The sequence below is a fragment of the Schistocerca serialis genome, chromosome 2 (genome assembly GCF_023864345.2).
Source record: "Schistocerca serialis cubense isolate TAMUIC-IGC-003099 chromosome 2, iqSchSeri2.2, whole genome shotgun sequence".
NCBI classification, from domain to species: Eukaryota; Metazoa; Arthropoda; class Insecta; order Orthoptera; family Acrididae; genus Schistocerca; species Schistocerca serialis.
In genome coordinates this window covers 1,047,512,254-1,047,528,162 of record NC_064639.1, presented here as the reverse complement: position 1 = coordinate 1,047,528,162, position 15,909 = coordinate 1,047,512,254, and the positions used below count along the sequence as shown (strand labels likewise).

At 37.1% G+C, this 15,909-nt stretch overlaps 1 protein-coding gene across 1 annotated transcript in view; it reads left to right on the top strand.

The window, feature by feature from the left end:
- LOC126458484 (transcription factor Dp-1) overlaps positions 1 to 15,909 on the top strand; it is a 198,406-nt gene that overhangs the window by 39,759 nt on the left and 142,738 nt on the right. The window contains exon 3 of the mRNA XM_050095576.1: positions 12,898 to 12,973. Coding sequence (XP_049951533.1) covers positions 12,898 to 12,973 — 76 coding nt within the window. The remainder of the gene's footprint in view (positions 1 to 12,897; positions 12,974 to 15,909) is intronic.

Genomic DNA, 15,909 nt, shown 5'->3' with positions numbered 1-15,909 from the left:
GTAGGAAGATCAATAGTGGAGGAAAAGAGAGATTGCTACTTACGGTAAAGAGGACATGTTAAGTTGCATAGAGGCACAAGTGTCTTTTTAATTGTGCTTGTCTGCAACTTAACGTGTCTTCTTTACAGTACGTAGCAGTCTGTCTTTTCCTACATATTTGTAATGATACTTACGAAGTTTAATTTGTGCAAACATACACTTTTTAAATGGAACAATACTTAATTGACATTGACAAACTAAAAGTAGGGTAAATTAAAATGTCAGTGGTGTTTGTTGCAGGATTCTAGTGAAGTTGTTGGAGATATCGTATTTTGAAAAGTTCTCACACCAACACTTCAACAATACCTGTCATAGCACACTCTAAAGGACAACACAGGTGCAGACATTAAAACACAGATTCTGACCAGTAACAAGACAATTGACCATCACAGGTTGTGTTCAAAATGACTGCCCGCAGTGGCAATACGTGCTTCCTGTTTGGTATGGAACGACTGCTGCACATGTGCTAGCATTTTAGCAGAGGTGGCTTAGCAGGCCGCAGTAATATGTCACTGCATATCATTGGGTGTAGTTGGTAAGCCCTTGTAGACAGTGTCTTTTGGTTTTACCCACAGCAAAAAGTCCACAGGTGGCAAATCCGGGGAACAGGCCAACCAATGTACAGGTCCTTTACAGCCATCAATTTGATACTAAAGGTTCCTCCTAGTCTGCAGAGGAAAGTCTTCTAGCATCTGTGGAAGATGGTCTGTTAGGAGGCTGTGATACTCACGTGCATACAGTGATCCATATGTGAAAAATGGGCCTATGAGCTAATGGTTTACTATCCCTAACCACACATTTACACTCCATAGATGCTGACAACTCTACATGACAAAGCCAATATTGATTGTCAACAGACAAATAATGCATGTTTCGGCAGTTTACCTGGCCATTACTGGTAAATGTGGCCTCATCACTAAACAAGATACAAGGTACATCTGGAGTATCATGTCTGAATGCCCATGTACAAAAGTTAAAAAGATTCTCATAATCGTTTCTATACAGCTCTTGAAAGGAGGTAGATGAGATGGTAATGGAAATTTATGTCGATGAAGAATGTGTAGGACAGTGGCCTGACTCACGCCACTTGTGAGATTGTGCGGGACCTAATGTGGTGGTCAACTGCAACAGCACCAAGAAAATTAACTTACCCCTCTTTTGTTGTCACTTCTTTCCTCCTGTTATATTGTCTAGGTGTTGCACTACCAATTTAAAAAAAAATACTGGTTGAAGAGGTTGATAAATAATAATCAAGATGGTTGATGTCTATTGGAATATCTTACCACATATAGTGTGCAGACTTCCTACACTTTCCACACACCACGAGCATGTCGCCTAACCCATGTCTGGCCATCCTGATTTAGGTCTTCTGTGATTTCCCTAAATCGCTTCAGGCAAATGCTGGGATGGTTCCTTTGAAAGGGTACAGTCGATTTCCTTCCGCATCCTTCCCCAATCCGATGGGATCGATGTCTTTGCTCTTTGATTCCCTCCCCCAAATCAACCAGCCATGTTGTCTCTTTCTGCGTGGTAGATCGTATTGTCCACACATGACCCTTGGGCTGTCACGTATGAACTGACAAGCAAGTCACAATGTACTCAAAGAACACCAAGCACACTTTAAGCAAACAAAGCAACATCGTACGCAGCAGCTACGGAGGTTGAATGGCACAAGCATGTAACAGTATGCCAACTTTTCAAACTACGATATGTCATAAATGACTCACACTAGAATCCTGCAATCGACACCACTGACATTCTAATTTTTCGTACTTCTAGAGTGTTAATGTCAGCAGGCATTGTTCAATTTTTTTTAAAAAAAAGTGTGTGTGTATACACAAAAAATACACTTTCTAAGTAGTGTTACAATCTGTTTATTGGCTAACAGTACAAGCCACTGATTACCAATCCATTCTCTGAAAACAGCACTTCAATAGCACTTTCCATTTCCACAGTATTTGTGGTGCAAGTTTCAAGTGGTTCGCTGTGTATATAGAAATATCTGGGCTGCAGTATCTTAGCATGCCACTAGATGAGCTGAAACAAAATGGCACAACCCACCAATAAAATTAAGTATGTTGTAATTAGTTTTCGCTAGCAGAGGGAAGAAGTAATTTAGATTGCCTGAGCAGAGCTGCAACATTTCCACTGTCACCAAAAATTAATTACAATAATATAGTCTACATTATCAATAAACTACACCATTTTTTATTTTGATTCCTCAAGTGGTGTGCTAAGATACTGTGGCACTGGTTTCAGTGTGTACCAGGTCTGCAGATATGTACCTGCAAATAAACAAAAAATAGTTCTGCTACTGTTTTTGGAAGTGAAGATTAAAGCTTTATGATTACCACTTGTGGTAGGTGTGACTATTACGTTAGCAACATTTTTAATGTAGCAGATAATGACTCCCATAATACGTAATGATAATATTCATGAGTTATTTGCACTAGAACCCTACAACTAACACCGTTGTTATTTATACCACCAGTTAAAAAAAAAAGTTTTGTCTATAAGTAAAAAATAAAACAGATTAGAGAAACATTTTACACGCCTTTCAACAATACTTGAAATCCTGTACAGCAAATTTTTGAGACTGAAAAACTGTCAACTCATTTATGACTTTAACTTAGATAATAGAAATATGTCAAATCCAAACAACAACAGACCACATGGTGTACATAATCTAGCACATGAATATCCTCTACCACTCTTAAGATTCTAAGTTGCATATTGAACTTCAAACTCTGTCAGCACCTCTTGTGCTGTTCATGATTTTGAACATCATTCAGAGGCAAGTCAAATGTTTTTAGCTTATAATCTCCCTCATTTCTTGCTTTTAGCAAATGATTTTGTAAAACATTTGATTGTGTTTCTTTTTTCCAATTTTATTTTCAAGTTTTGTTCAGAGAGCATGAAATGTAATATTTTTAAATATTGGTCAATATTCTATAATCATTAACATGTGTAGATCAAGTAAAAGCAGAGAAGTTCAAATTTATGCTGTTATTTTATGTTTATTTTGTATTCTAACTTGAAAGAAAGAAATCCACAATTTATCACATGATGAGAATTATAATTATGTTAACCTTTTCAGCTCTAGAGATGGTTGATCTTTGTGCTCATTGTTGTCATCATCAAAGGGCAGTGCAATAATAGGTGTAGGAAGTCCTTCCATTCTAAAGTGTTGTTGTGTGTCAAATGGTTGAAGACCTCTCAAATGCACATACTTTTTGACAACTTCTTGTGAGATGCAGCCACAGAACAGTCAGTCTCTGTTATTATCCTCAAAAATGAAAAAAAAAAGGGTCAAGAACAAAGTCTGCTCAAAATTACATATACTGAACCACTGATGAACATTCATCTGGCCAAGTAGACTACACCTGAAGGCAAAGTAAGCCCATGTGACGTGTGAGCAGTAGTCTCCCAGCTCAGTATCAAAGGAAGCTGAAGTCATAGGATTTTTGTGTTGAATTTGTGATCATAACTAACAGCTATTGGTTGAATATCACAAAGGTGTTTATCATTAGTTGAAATGTCGAGAGGATTGTCTAAGCGAATGACAACTTCCAGGGGTTGCTGACCTTTGTGAAACTGAACTAGATACACGTCCAGCGAATGTCAAAAATTTTGGTGGTCTGCAATTGTTGCGTGCTTCTGGTGGTACTTGAGACAGTGTGTAGTAATCAGCATGAGAATTAAGTGCTGTTGATACCTTTAAACTGTGAAGAAGCATTAACAGCTGCTGTGGAAACAATTGTCATCTGTAGAGTTGCGACAACACTGAGACGTTAGAGAAGTTTGGAAAACTGTTTTCCCAGCATCCCTGTTCTTGTAATGTCCTGAATTTAGTGCTTGGTTTGAAGGAAGCCATTTTGACAGTTTTCCACACAAGTGCAACATTTTATGTACAAAATGGCCTGGCTTTGAAGAGAGAGAGTTTTTGACGCTTCATTTACATAGCTAGCAGCAGCTGTTACGAAATATTCCAATTTCTCCTCAAATAACTAATTAAATTTTTCTCAGTTACTCTGGTTTTTCAAACAATTAAATCTTTTTTTGCAAAATTGCACCTCACTAGTCAATTTGATATCCTATTTGTCCAGTTCCCACTCTTCACTTGGTTATGAACATTCAGACAGGAATCCGTATTGAAAGCTATGTTTGACCATGAAATTTCGGATAAAAATCCATTATGTAGTTTATAGAGAGTGTAATTTATAGACATTGTGCAATTTAAGAAACATACAGGTAGCCCTGTTGAAGATCTTTTCCATTATTGTTCGAATCTTGGTTTAATTTAACTTCGAAACTATCTATGTGTGGTTACATTATCTCAGAACATTGTAATCATATTACAGCTAATTTTTGAAGTTAAAAACTGACAAACATTATTTGTGTTCCACAATATTATTTATTTTATATTTTGTTGTGAACTGGCATCATCAGACAATTCAAGACCATTAAACAGACAGTTTAAATGTCAGCAAGAGCTTCTAGCCGTAAACTTACTGTTACTTTTAAAGATAGTGTGATGATTTAAGATTATGCACCTATTTAGTTCTAAGTTGTCTGATGGTGGGATAAAAAGTTACAACAAAATATAAAGTAAATGTTATTGTGAAACATTAATATTGTGTGGTTTTTAATAGATCTGCCTTTTTTCAAGTTCTGGCTGAATATTGCACATTTTTTTTGAAATGTTTATGGTTGTAGTTCTAAGTGAATTACTTAGTGTGTAAAAGGAAAAATCCGACAAGAATTGCTAGGTAAGACACATTAGTGTGTCATTAAATATATTAGAGGTATGAGCAACAAAAAACAGTAATAGAATTATGTGTAATGAGTGTCATTACAGACTGCTTTTAACAGTATAATTTCTGCTGATACGAAATTTGCTATCTGTATGCTGGTTGACGAGTCATTTTGGTATACAAGAATAAAGTGAAAAGTTCTCGATCTGGCACAGAGAGAGCATTGATATCAATGACTTCGTTTGTACATGTTGATCAATAATGTTACGTACCTAACAGGTTCATTTGGGTGGCTTAATGTGGTCATATGGTGTGTTTCATTCAAATGGAGAAACTGTTGTCATAAAATTCTTTGTGTTGTTTTGTAAATCAACTTTGGATGTCACCCATGGAGATTCATCCAGAGTGAAAGATTTAAACGGCCTCTGCTGTTTTGTTTTTAACAGTTATGAAATTGGTGGCTGAAATAAAATGAAACTGCACTTCTTTTGAAGATGAACCATTTGATGGATGTCCCAAAACTGCAACCACATGAGAAACAGTAACATGACAGAGAACGATTGGCATCTAAAGGCGTACAAAGTAGCTGATTGATAAGCTTATCAGAATAAGTAGTATGATATATTTCAAATGAAATACGGAACTGAACAAGTAAAGTACAACATGGTTTTCGCACTTTTGAAAAGAATCTGACTTATGTTGTATGCTGATCTGTTATTGCAGATACAGTTTAGGTGTACGCACAGTGCCAGAAATGCAACACCAAGGGAGTAGACGGAAGCTGGTTGCTGTGCACGAAAGATGACAGTGTATCATCCACTTTACTTGTTATGACGATTTTTTTTTTTTTTTTTTTTTTTTTTTCCAGGATGCAAAAAGTTCTGCTTCATTGAATATGTAACAAAGAGTTAGATAACTGCAAATACTTGGTAGGTTCTTGACAAACTGAATAAAGAGAGAATTTGAAGAGGCTTGAAATGCAAAAGGAAAAAAAAATCCTCTTTCTATTAGGGCAACTCACTATTTACATTGGTAGATAGGATAGATTGCCACTTACGTTGTAGAGGAGGTATTGAGTCATAGACAGGTGCAGTGAAAAAGACACTAGGTCACCATCTCAGGGTTCTAGAACTTGATTTCCCAAAAACTTCTCATGTTTCATATCAGACCTTCTTGACCAGTATTTTATTATTGTAGAGTAGTAAGAAAGAGAGAGTGAGGTTTGTTTCATCCATATATATCTTATTTCTCTTGTGTGTGCTAGTCCTTATGTTCATTGTATCATACGTATAGCGCTGCCAGCAAAATTAAGAGGCAATTAAAAGTTGGTAGAATTTTCTCATGTTATAGCAGTTCATTGCTAGACTATAGTGAGCCAGTATGACATGCGGTTTGAGATTGACAGTTGCAGATTTATGATTTTGTTTTTATTGTTCTTTTTAATCAGTTCCTATTTGCTGGTTGCTAAACACCTTGTAATACCTAATTTAGAATTCAACCTTTGACTACATCCAGTATCTCGGCTGTGTGTATGTGAAAAGTGTTCTGTCGTGTAGTATTACTACACACCATGCGTATCTTGCAACTAGTCATTAGTAGTAAGCAGCTAGTAAATGGTTTCACTGAATAATCCATTATTGTGGCTTTCCAATGAAGAACTGAATGGCAACAGTGTACAATTCATAAATGGACCTGGTGGTCTAGTGGTAAAGTGTGTGTCTGAAAACTGAAAAGTCATGGGTTTGAATCATAGTCAGACCACAGATTTTTTTTCAGTCTAACTTTAACTTAGTCTTCACCACTCGAGAATGTGAAGAGTCACAACAAATGAATTTGCTTAGGATTCTACATTAAACCATAGATCCTTTTTCTCTTGTAGGATAATTGGGTTAGGTTAGGGAAATGCAAGTTGCCAAAGTGAATTTAATTGAATAAATTAGTAAGGAAGCTGCTACTTTGAAAAAACTCCTGCTTCCACAGTTTTACTACAAATCTTTCATTTATTTACTGTCAACAGCTAAATATTTTACTTGATTACATTGGCATTTCTCAAAGAAAATGTTTTTCCTATCAGTCAGTACTGATTACGATATACAGTATATTATTATATGGTTATAATAGAGGGAAACATTCCAAGTAGGAAAAATATATCTAAAAACAAAGATGATGTGACTTACCAAATGAAAGTGCTGGCAGGTCAACAGACACACAAACATACACACAAAATTCAAGCTTTCGCAACAAACTGTTGCCTCATCAGGAAAGAGGGAAGGAGAGGGAAAGACGAAAGGATGTGGGTTTTAAGGGAGAGGGTAAGGAGTCATTCCAATCCCGGGAGCGGAAAGACATACCTTAGGGGAAAAAAGGACGGGAATACACTCGCGCACACACACACATATCCATCCACACATATACAGACACAAGCAGACATATCATTATATGTGTCTGTATATGTGTGGATGGATATGTGTGTGTGTGTGCGCGAGTGTATTCCCGTCCTTTTTTCCCCTAAGGTAAGTCTTTCCGCTCCCGGGATTTGAATGACTCCTTACCCTCTCCCTTAAAACCCACATCCTTTCGTCTTTCCCTCTCCTTCCCTCTTTCCTGATGAGGCAACAGTTTGTTGCGAAAGCTTGAATTTTGTGTGTATGTTTGTGTTTGTTTGTGTGTCTGTCGACCTGCCAGCCCTTTCATTTGGTAAGTCACAGTATATTATTATTATTATTATAATTATTATTATTATTATTATTATTATTATTTGGTATTCAGCTGTATAACAAACATTACCACTTGCCTTGTGGCTAACAGAACCTTCATTCCCTGATTGTATATATTCCAATATTTTTGTAAAAAGAGTGACTAATGAGGTATGTGTGCATGTCATCTACGAGACACAATTCTGTAATTTAACTACAAGGAAGAATAAGATTAGAAAGTTAGTGTTGATACCACAGAAAGAGTATTACATACCAATTTTAATTTCACTTGGTCACACTTTTAAAAATGGTGTTTTCACTCCTTGATTTAGAAATTTATAACATTTCGGGTTTCTAGCTTATGAATCTTTTTTTTTTTTTTCTCAGTGATTTGTGCTTCTTCATGAAAAAGTTATGCATGTTACATTTGGACATTTACAATGTAAATTTTTATGGGAGTCATCAAGGAGCCGTACTTATCACTGTTAATTTGGTTGGATATTTGTGGATACCAGACATTGATTCATCAATGCTTAACATGACAGGAAGAGGGAGCATGGAAACAGCCATTTATGTACACTTAGAACAGTTTGTAATAATAAAGGAACAAGATATAAGTATATTATAAAATGAAGTGCACAGCAGGGCTAACTAAACTGAAGCTAGAGAATTTGAGGATTTAAGAATGTGGATTGTTTCTTTTTCCTTTATTTGAGAAAAGATGGAGAGATGATACAGTCATTGTCACATGATCCTATCCGAGGAACCAGGAACTGTAAGAGTATAAACTGGAATATTGTTATTAATCGAACCACTTTTTGTGGTAAATAATGCAATTTTGCTATTTGTTATTCGTTTTGACATGAGAAAAATGTAACTATTGCTATTTGTTATTCGTTTTGACATGAGAAAAAGGTAACTATATGAAGGCAGAAACTGTTGTAAAAAGAAGACACAGAAGCACCAATGAAAAATGGGATGAAAATAACGAAGTACGTTATTATGAAAATCTGCAAGATGGTTAGAATGTTTGTTTACAACCCGAGAGTTTGATTTAATGTCTATCTACCAGTGGAGAAGTATCAAATAATATGATAAAGGGTGACATGGGTACAGCGATGGAGTGTTCGGACTTTGGTAGTTGAGTCAACGAAGGAAAATTAGTAGAAAAAATCATGTAATTGCAAATTTTTGTACAGTGTTAAGAGGGTGTGTTATGAACAACATACTATAAATGCTCACCAGTGGGATGTGAGAGTGGAGGTGGGGCAAAATTTGAACATCAATTAATGTTTTTCTTGAGTAACTCATAAACTGTGGCAGTACCAAAAACGTTTTCCAGTAAAAAATTAAACTGTGTTAAATTCCCAGTAAAATCGCCCTAGCAATTTTTTCCCCCTCTAGGATTAATAGCGTCCATGTTTCAGGGGTGGGAATGGAGGGTAGAAGTGTGATTGGGAAGGTAGGTTGCCAGTTTGTGGTCACGCGCTTCCTCCCTTCATAGTTCTACAAACAGAAGATTGAGCATGTGATTCCCCACTCTATCTACCCCAATACGTGACAAGAAGCAACTATATGGTTCTTCACAAAGTTATACTGATTGTCCGCAGCATGTCATGAGAATCACTGACAATGCTGTTTGCAGACATACCCAGGGCATGTTTACTTTCTACAAAGTGCACCAACACTACATGGAATACAGACATGAGTTACTAATAATACTAACACAAGAAACACATATGGACAGCATCTATGTAAATCTCTGCATACTATTCTGCCTAGCCGAGCAGTCTAAGGCGCTGCAGTCATGGACTGTGCAGCTGGTCCCAGCGGAGGTTCGAGTCCTCCCTCGGGCGTGTGTGTTTGTCCTTAGGATAATTTAGGTTAAGTAGTGTGTAAGCTTAGGGACTGATGACCTTTGCAGTTAAGTCCCATAAGATTTCACACACATTTGAACTATTCTGCCCTGCTGAAGAGGAAGTCGATTTGTGGTCGTTCTGTATGGCAGCTTTAGCATTCTTCTAAGAAAAGCAACTTCCGCTACTATGGCCCCTGCTTGCTGTTCAGTTTGCAGGCAGATTATCTACCTCCCCACTATTTAATGCCCAGTTCTCTTGTGCGAGTAGACAAATAACTTGGCTCAGCTTGCATTTATGTAGTGGAGTTATTTTCAGTTTGTTAAAGGAGTACTTATTTGCAGGTGTTAAGTAGACTTTTACGTAAAAGACATTCCTATAAACAGTGGATGAGAAGTGTATAACTCCTAAGTGTGATTGTGTCAGTGGCTTTTGTAGTGTTGGTGCAAAAGATGTTGGATTGATAAATGTGACTCCCTGTTGCTGTCTGTCATGGACAGCATATTGCAAAGCCGTGTGATAGTGTTGTTGTCACTTTGTACTGAATTAATGAATGGCTAGAAAGTTACTTCAGTCGTCTGGTTTTTGTGTTACTGGTAAACTGCAAAAATCACTTCCACTGAGGAAATGTTGGAACTTGTAGAGTGGGCTGCACTGAGTGGAACCACTTACCAGAGATCTGCTGTATGTCTTCCAAAGTGGATTTGAATACAAGGTTTTTCAAAATGAATATACTAGTTATAAAGCATTGTAGCATTTATTACGTTCAACTTACAATTGTAAATAATACACCAATGAAAGAGCAACTCAAATGGTTCTGTTTGCATACCTGTGGGAAGAATATGGAATGACAAAGTGTGACTGAAAAACATGTTGAACAAGTGTGAGTCTTTCACACTTAGGTCCAAGAAATATCCCCACTGAAAGTGGGTCTCTCTTTCTCTGTGATCAACTGTAACTGATGTTGCTTATCTTGATGTGCTACAGCTATGACCCGTGCCTCAATGGGGAGAAGCTCAACAACACATACATATTTGGGAGCAAGATGGTGCACCGCCTCACTAGCATAACTCAGTGTGTGACTGGGTAAATGACGTTGCATATGACCATTGGATTGAATGCAAGGGGCCGGTTAACACAGCATTTTATGCATGACCTCCACACTCGCACACAATCTGATGTGATCATGTGCATGTGCCTCCAATACCAGATGATCTATCTGGCTTTAGAAACAGTGTTATTGCAACAGTTACTTGTGGCACATTGTTCAGTTTCAAAACAACTCTCTTATCAACTCGATGTGTGATCTGTGTTCACACGGAATAATTGCAAGAAAAACTGTATGTGTTTCCCTTTCATTTGGTGTATTATTTATAATTGTAAGGTGGATTAATATGTGCTACAAAGCCTTAAAACCCATATACTCATTTTGAAACACCTTGAATGTCTAATGGATTGAGACAGTCTAAAAGAGTAATCTGCTGTAATGGATTGCTTGACTTGTGTTGAAATATCGAGACACTAGGTGACTTTCTCCTATTGCAGAGGGAGAGAATTTAAGCCTGTGAGCCTCATCAGATGTTGGGAGTTCAGGGTGACGCATTTGTTACCCTTCATGCTGTGAAAAGTATTCCAGCCAGTGATAGTGGAGACAATGAAGTAAACACTGTTGAATACAATGAAATTTTCGCTCTACAGCGGAGTGTGCACTGATATGAAACTTCCTGGCAGATTAAAACTGTGTGCCGGACCAAGACTCAAACTCGGGACCTTTGCAAAGGTCCCGAGTTAGTCTCGGTCTGGCACACAGGTTTAATTTGCCAGGAAGTTTCACTGTTGAATACATATTGACAGCTTGTTTGACTTGGGCCCGGCTCTTTAGTGTGATAGATCAACAGCTCTAGCTGTTAGATTTTGTTTATGTAATAGCTTGCATAACTGCAAATAAGTACTCGTTTAATAAACTCCACTGTATGAACATGAGCTCTGTGAAGTTACACTGTCAAAGAGAAATGGACACAAAATTCAGGGAGGTATAGTCTGATGTAAACTGAAAAAGTGAGCCGTGCTCTCTTTCCCAGAAGAACGCTACAGCTGCCCTATGGAATGACAAGAATAATTTCACTTCTAGAAGTGTAGAACAGTGTGCAGAGATTTATGTAGCTTCTGTCCATATGCGTTTCTTGCCGTAGTACTATTAGTAACTCTCACCTGTATTCGACGTAGTGTTAATGTACACAGTAGAAAATTAACACACCCCAGCATGTCTGTGCACTGCTTCAGCAGTGAAGGCACACTGTGGAGGGTTGATATGACTGTGAAACATCCTGCAGTTGCTCCTTGAGACATGGTGGTAGAAATAGTGAAGAATCACTTGCTCACTCTTCAGTTTGCAGACCTAAGATGGAGGGAAGTACCCACATTCTGGCGACCTACATTCCCTTGTGCTTCTACCGTCCACCCTCGCTTTCATCTATTTTTAATTCACTTCATTTAACAGTAAATAATAATTTCGTACCATTAAAACACTATTTTTAATAATAGGGGTTTTTTACATTCCCTGCAATGTGGAAACTGTTAATCCTAAAGAAAAATAATAAAACCTTCTTTTATTATTATTATTATTATTATTATTTTAGATAATTTAATGTAATTTTGTACTGCAAAATGTTTTCACTAGAAATGTGGTTTTAAAGCTATTTGAAAAAATGTTAAGAAGGACCTTTAAATGGGCCCCCAATCCCACTCTCGCACCCCACTGGTGGTGGTTTTTAGAATGTTGTTCATGACAGTCTCTCCTACCACTATATGGTACAAAAATTTTGTGACTACACAATTTTTTCCTCTATTGACGTTGTTTGGATTTTGTTGGCTGGGCTATGAAATTTGAAAGTCTTTGAGGGCAAGAATTTTTAATGCCTTATTTGATTTGACTGCCTTCAGACCAGTCTTTGTTAATGAAACAGTATACTAAACATAAAATTTTTAGTCAGGAATGGCAGCATCAGAAAGTCAGAAACATAATGAAGCTGAAAGACAGACAGTTGTGTTGGACTCATACAGTTGGGCCAGTGTCAGCATACTGTATGCTAGATTTGTTAGAGGAATTTTTTCTCATCTTCATGAATTTTGAGAGATTGTCCCCCTCATATCTTCACAGGCACTTTGCACAGTAGGCTCATTTTCTGGATTTAAAGACATCAAAGTGACTAAATATCAATAAGCTCTGCACCTGTATCATAATATGTTTGTACTCTATTTTTAATTATATTTTGCAAAGTAAGTTTGCTATGTTTTAATTATGAGGAGCCTAATATTATATGCCTTTAGTCTAGCTTCTTATAATCTTTGAGAACAGTGTTGTATATAATATATTATTTACTGGATTATGACTGTCAAGAGAGACTCTGGCAATATGTTGCTTATTTCACAGAAAAAGTAATTTTAAAAAGCTTAAAATATGGCACAGAATTTTTCTGCTTAATCATTATGACACTTAAGACCTCAGGTAAATAAGTTCATATTTTAACCAAGTAATTATATTAATTGCAGGGTGCTGGTGTGATCTCATCTGCACCACAGGTTCTCCGAACACTTAGTTTGCAAAGTCCAAAAACATCTGGGCAGAGTAAGTGCTGTTGTTGTATTATTTATGTTATTCTAAATTATTGAGTATCACAGTTTAAACTTCCCCTATAGATTTCTAATTCTATATAATCATATTAAAATAGTTTAGGCTTTAAGAACAAACTACTAATCCTTTTTGTGTTAAATATGACACAGTGTGTTTTCTTTAGCGCCTCAACTAGTTACTGATGTATTGTAAATCCATCATCTTGATTCTGGTCAGATAGAGATGTACTGCGAAAATAGTCATTGGATAAAAGATGTGATATATTATTATACAAATTAAAGTTCCTTGGTCACTTGTGTGGTTACGTGAAGTTGGTAGTATGTGTCAAATTAAAGATCTCAATCAAGATAATTCTTTAACATTCACTGCATTGCTTATTTTGCTATCTGAACTTACCTGTCATAGCACACTAAAGCTTCAATTTCCCATAGGTTTTTAATTCTTTTCGGGCTCTGCAGAGTCTCTTCCACTATGCTGTAGGACAAATGCTGTAAGGCAAATGATTATAGCAGAGAATTTAGCTTTTACAAAACTTCAGAGCTGTTTATGAAATAGAATTCTTCTAATCTTTAGCAAAACATCCACACCTATTCAAGCTTTCCTTGTGGACAGGTCCGAAGCTTTTACTAACCACCGGCATTTTTCTGCTCCTTCCGCACCACCCACAAGTTGCCAAGATGTAAATTCCTACCAATGTGCACTCTTAAGTGCTAATCATGCCATTGTGGGAGAGCCCCTGTGGAATCATTAAGGAATGGGGGAAAAGCATGTCGCACATGTAAGCTTTGTCCTTCGAATACACTCACGTAGTTGAATTAGCAGTGCACTGTCTGCAAAAGGCTCTTATCTAGCTTAAGTTCAGGTGCGGGTGTGGCAACTGACATGTCATACAGTCGGCTAGATTGTAGAATGTCTCTTTCAAGCGAAGTTGTTACAATATATTCATTGTAATAGAATATGATAAGTCTAAGAATTCAAAAAATTATTGCATTGTTGAAAATTCTCATGCCTTTCTCAAAAATACGTCAGTGTAGTTACCTATGTGGTAGGAACTTTTAGCTTTCTGTGGTGCAGTATTCTTTTGTAGACTTTACAACTCTCTGAAATTCACTTTTTAGTAACCTAGCATTATACTGAACAAATAGTATTACTTAATAGCAGCAAACAAAATATCAAAGATGAAGAGCATATTGGACAAAATAATAAATAACGAAATTATTCTGTTTGAAAGATACATGATTGAGAGAGTGATAGTGTTGAAGTAATTTTTCTTTTATTGAAAATGGAAATGCTGTGTGGCTATGGCCTCCCATTGGGTAGACCGTTCATCTAGTGCAAGTGTTGAGAGTTGACGACACTTCGGCGACTTGCGTGTTGGTGGGGATGGAAGGATGATGATAAGAACAACACAACACCAGTCCCTGAGTGGAGAAAATCTCCAATCAGCCGGAAATCGAACTCGGGCCGTTAGGTATGACATTCCGTCGCACTGCCCACTCAGCTACCAGGGGCGGACTTTCTTTTATTGTAACATACTCTGCATTACCTTGCAACATCCTCGGAAAACATCGGAAACCTTTGTAAGTGTTCAGCATAGAATTACACGCACCGTTCCCAACAACTGTAACTTTTCTTATCAGTCTTATTTTACTTTACAGTTAGTCAAAAGATCTCACAATGAAAAATGAGTGATTTAATGAAACAGAGGTAACATGTCTCTCTTAGGCCATCGCTATATTGGTGCCTCTGTGGTCTCTAATCTTTCAAAAGGAGTGAACCCATGTTGTTGTAAAGGCATGACTGCGCAGTGTCTAAAATGTTGTGTTACCAAAATTGACTCATATGTTGTTTCCATCATGTACCCCAAAGAATTCGTTGTTTACGTCCATACTCGCCACAGACATTTATCCTTTCCTGCTAATTTTTCAGCTAAAGATTTAGTGATGTTTTTTGTTATTTATTTATCTATTTATTTTTCCATGCATGATTAGGGTCTTTTCGTTCTTAAGCCTAGCCAGGAAAGACTCTGGCATAATACAATACTGGATACAACACTTAGAAGTAACTATTAACATCTATAGTGGAAAGTAACAGTAGCTGCAGTAAAAAAAATTTGTTTATTGAAAGCAGAATAACAAAGGCAGGTTACAAGAAGATAGATTTAAACAAGGGATAGTAGTAGCAGTGGCCATCAGAGGATGTGTGGGGGTGGGGAGAAGGAACAGGATAGAAACATAGTAAAATGGAAGGTGGGGGGGGGGGGGGGGGAGTGACTTGACAGACTGAGAAGTGAGAAGCGATCAGGTTCCTCATTAAGTTAAAATGATAATTGGTACAAGGATTCTGAACAATATGGTGGTATCTTTTTGTACTCCCTGGTCTGTGGCTATTGTTGTTGCTTTGAGTGGCAAGATGATTGTCCACTCAAATGGCAGTGTGCAGGGTCATGTTGCTCTGATCCCCACTCATTCCACATAAAACAAGAAAACACATACTTTATAACTATTTCCTAAGGTCATAATGTATAAAAACTCTTCCATGAAATTTTCAAAGAAATATATATCCTTACAGCACTCCGGTGGCAAGGACAGCAGTGTGCTTGATAATTCCTTCGAATTACAATTTATGTTAAGTATTCAGTAATTTTGCTGTGGACAATATGTTTCAGGACTTTGTATCTGTTTAAGATGTTGTCTGTCAAGACTAATACTAAGTTACCCTTCACGCTAATGCTGATACCTTCATTGTTTATCACTGCAGAAGTGATTCTTATTATTGCTTTCCTTGTTATGTGTAATGTGTCATTTTTAAGTAGAAAGCATAGTCTGGCAGTTCTTGGCAGGATGGAGACTTGAGTGGTGCTGAAAAATGTCGTGGAGTTCAACTGAGACCTGAAAAACAGTTGGTGACTTTCTTTCCTACACCCCAGC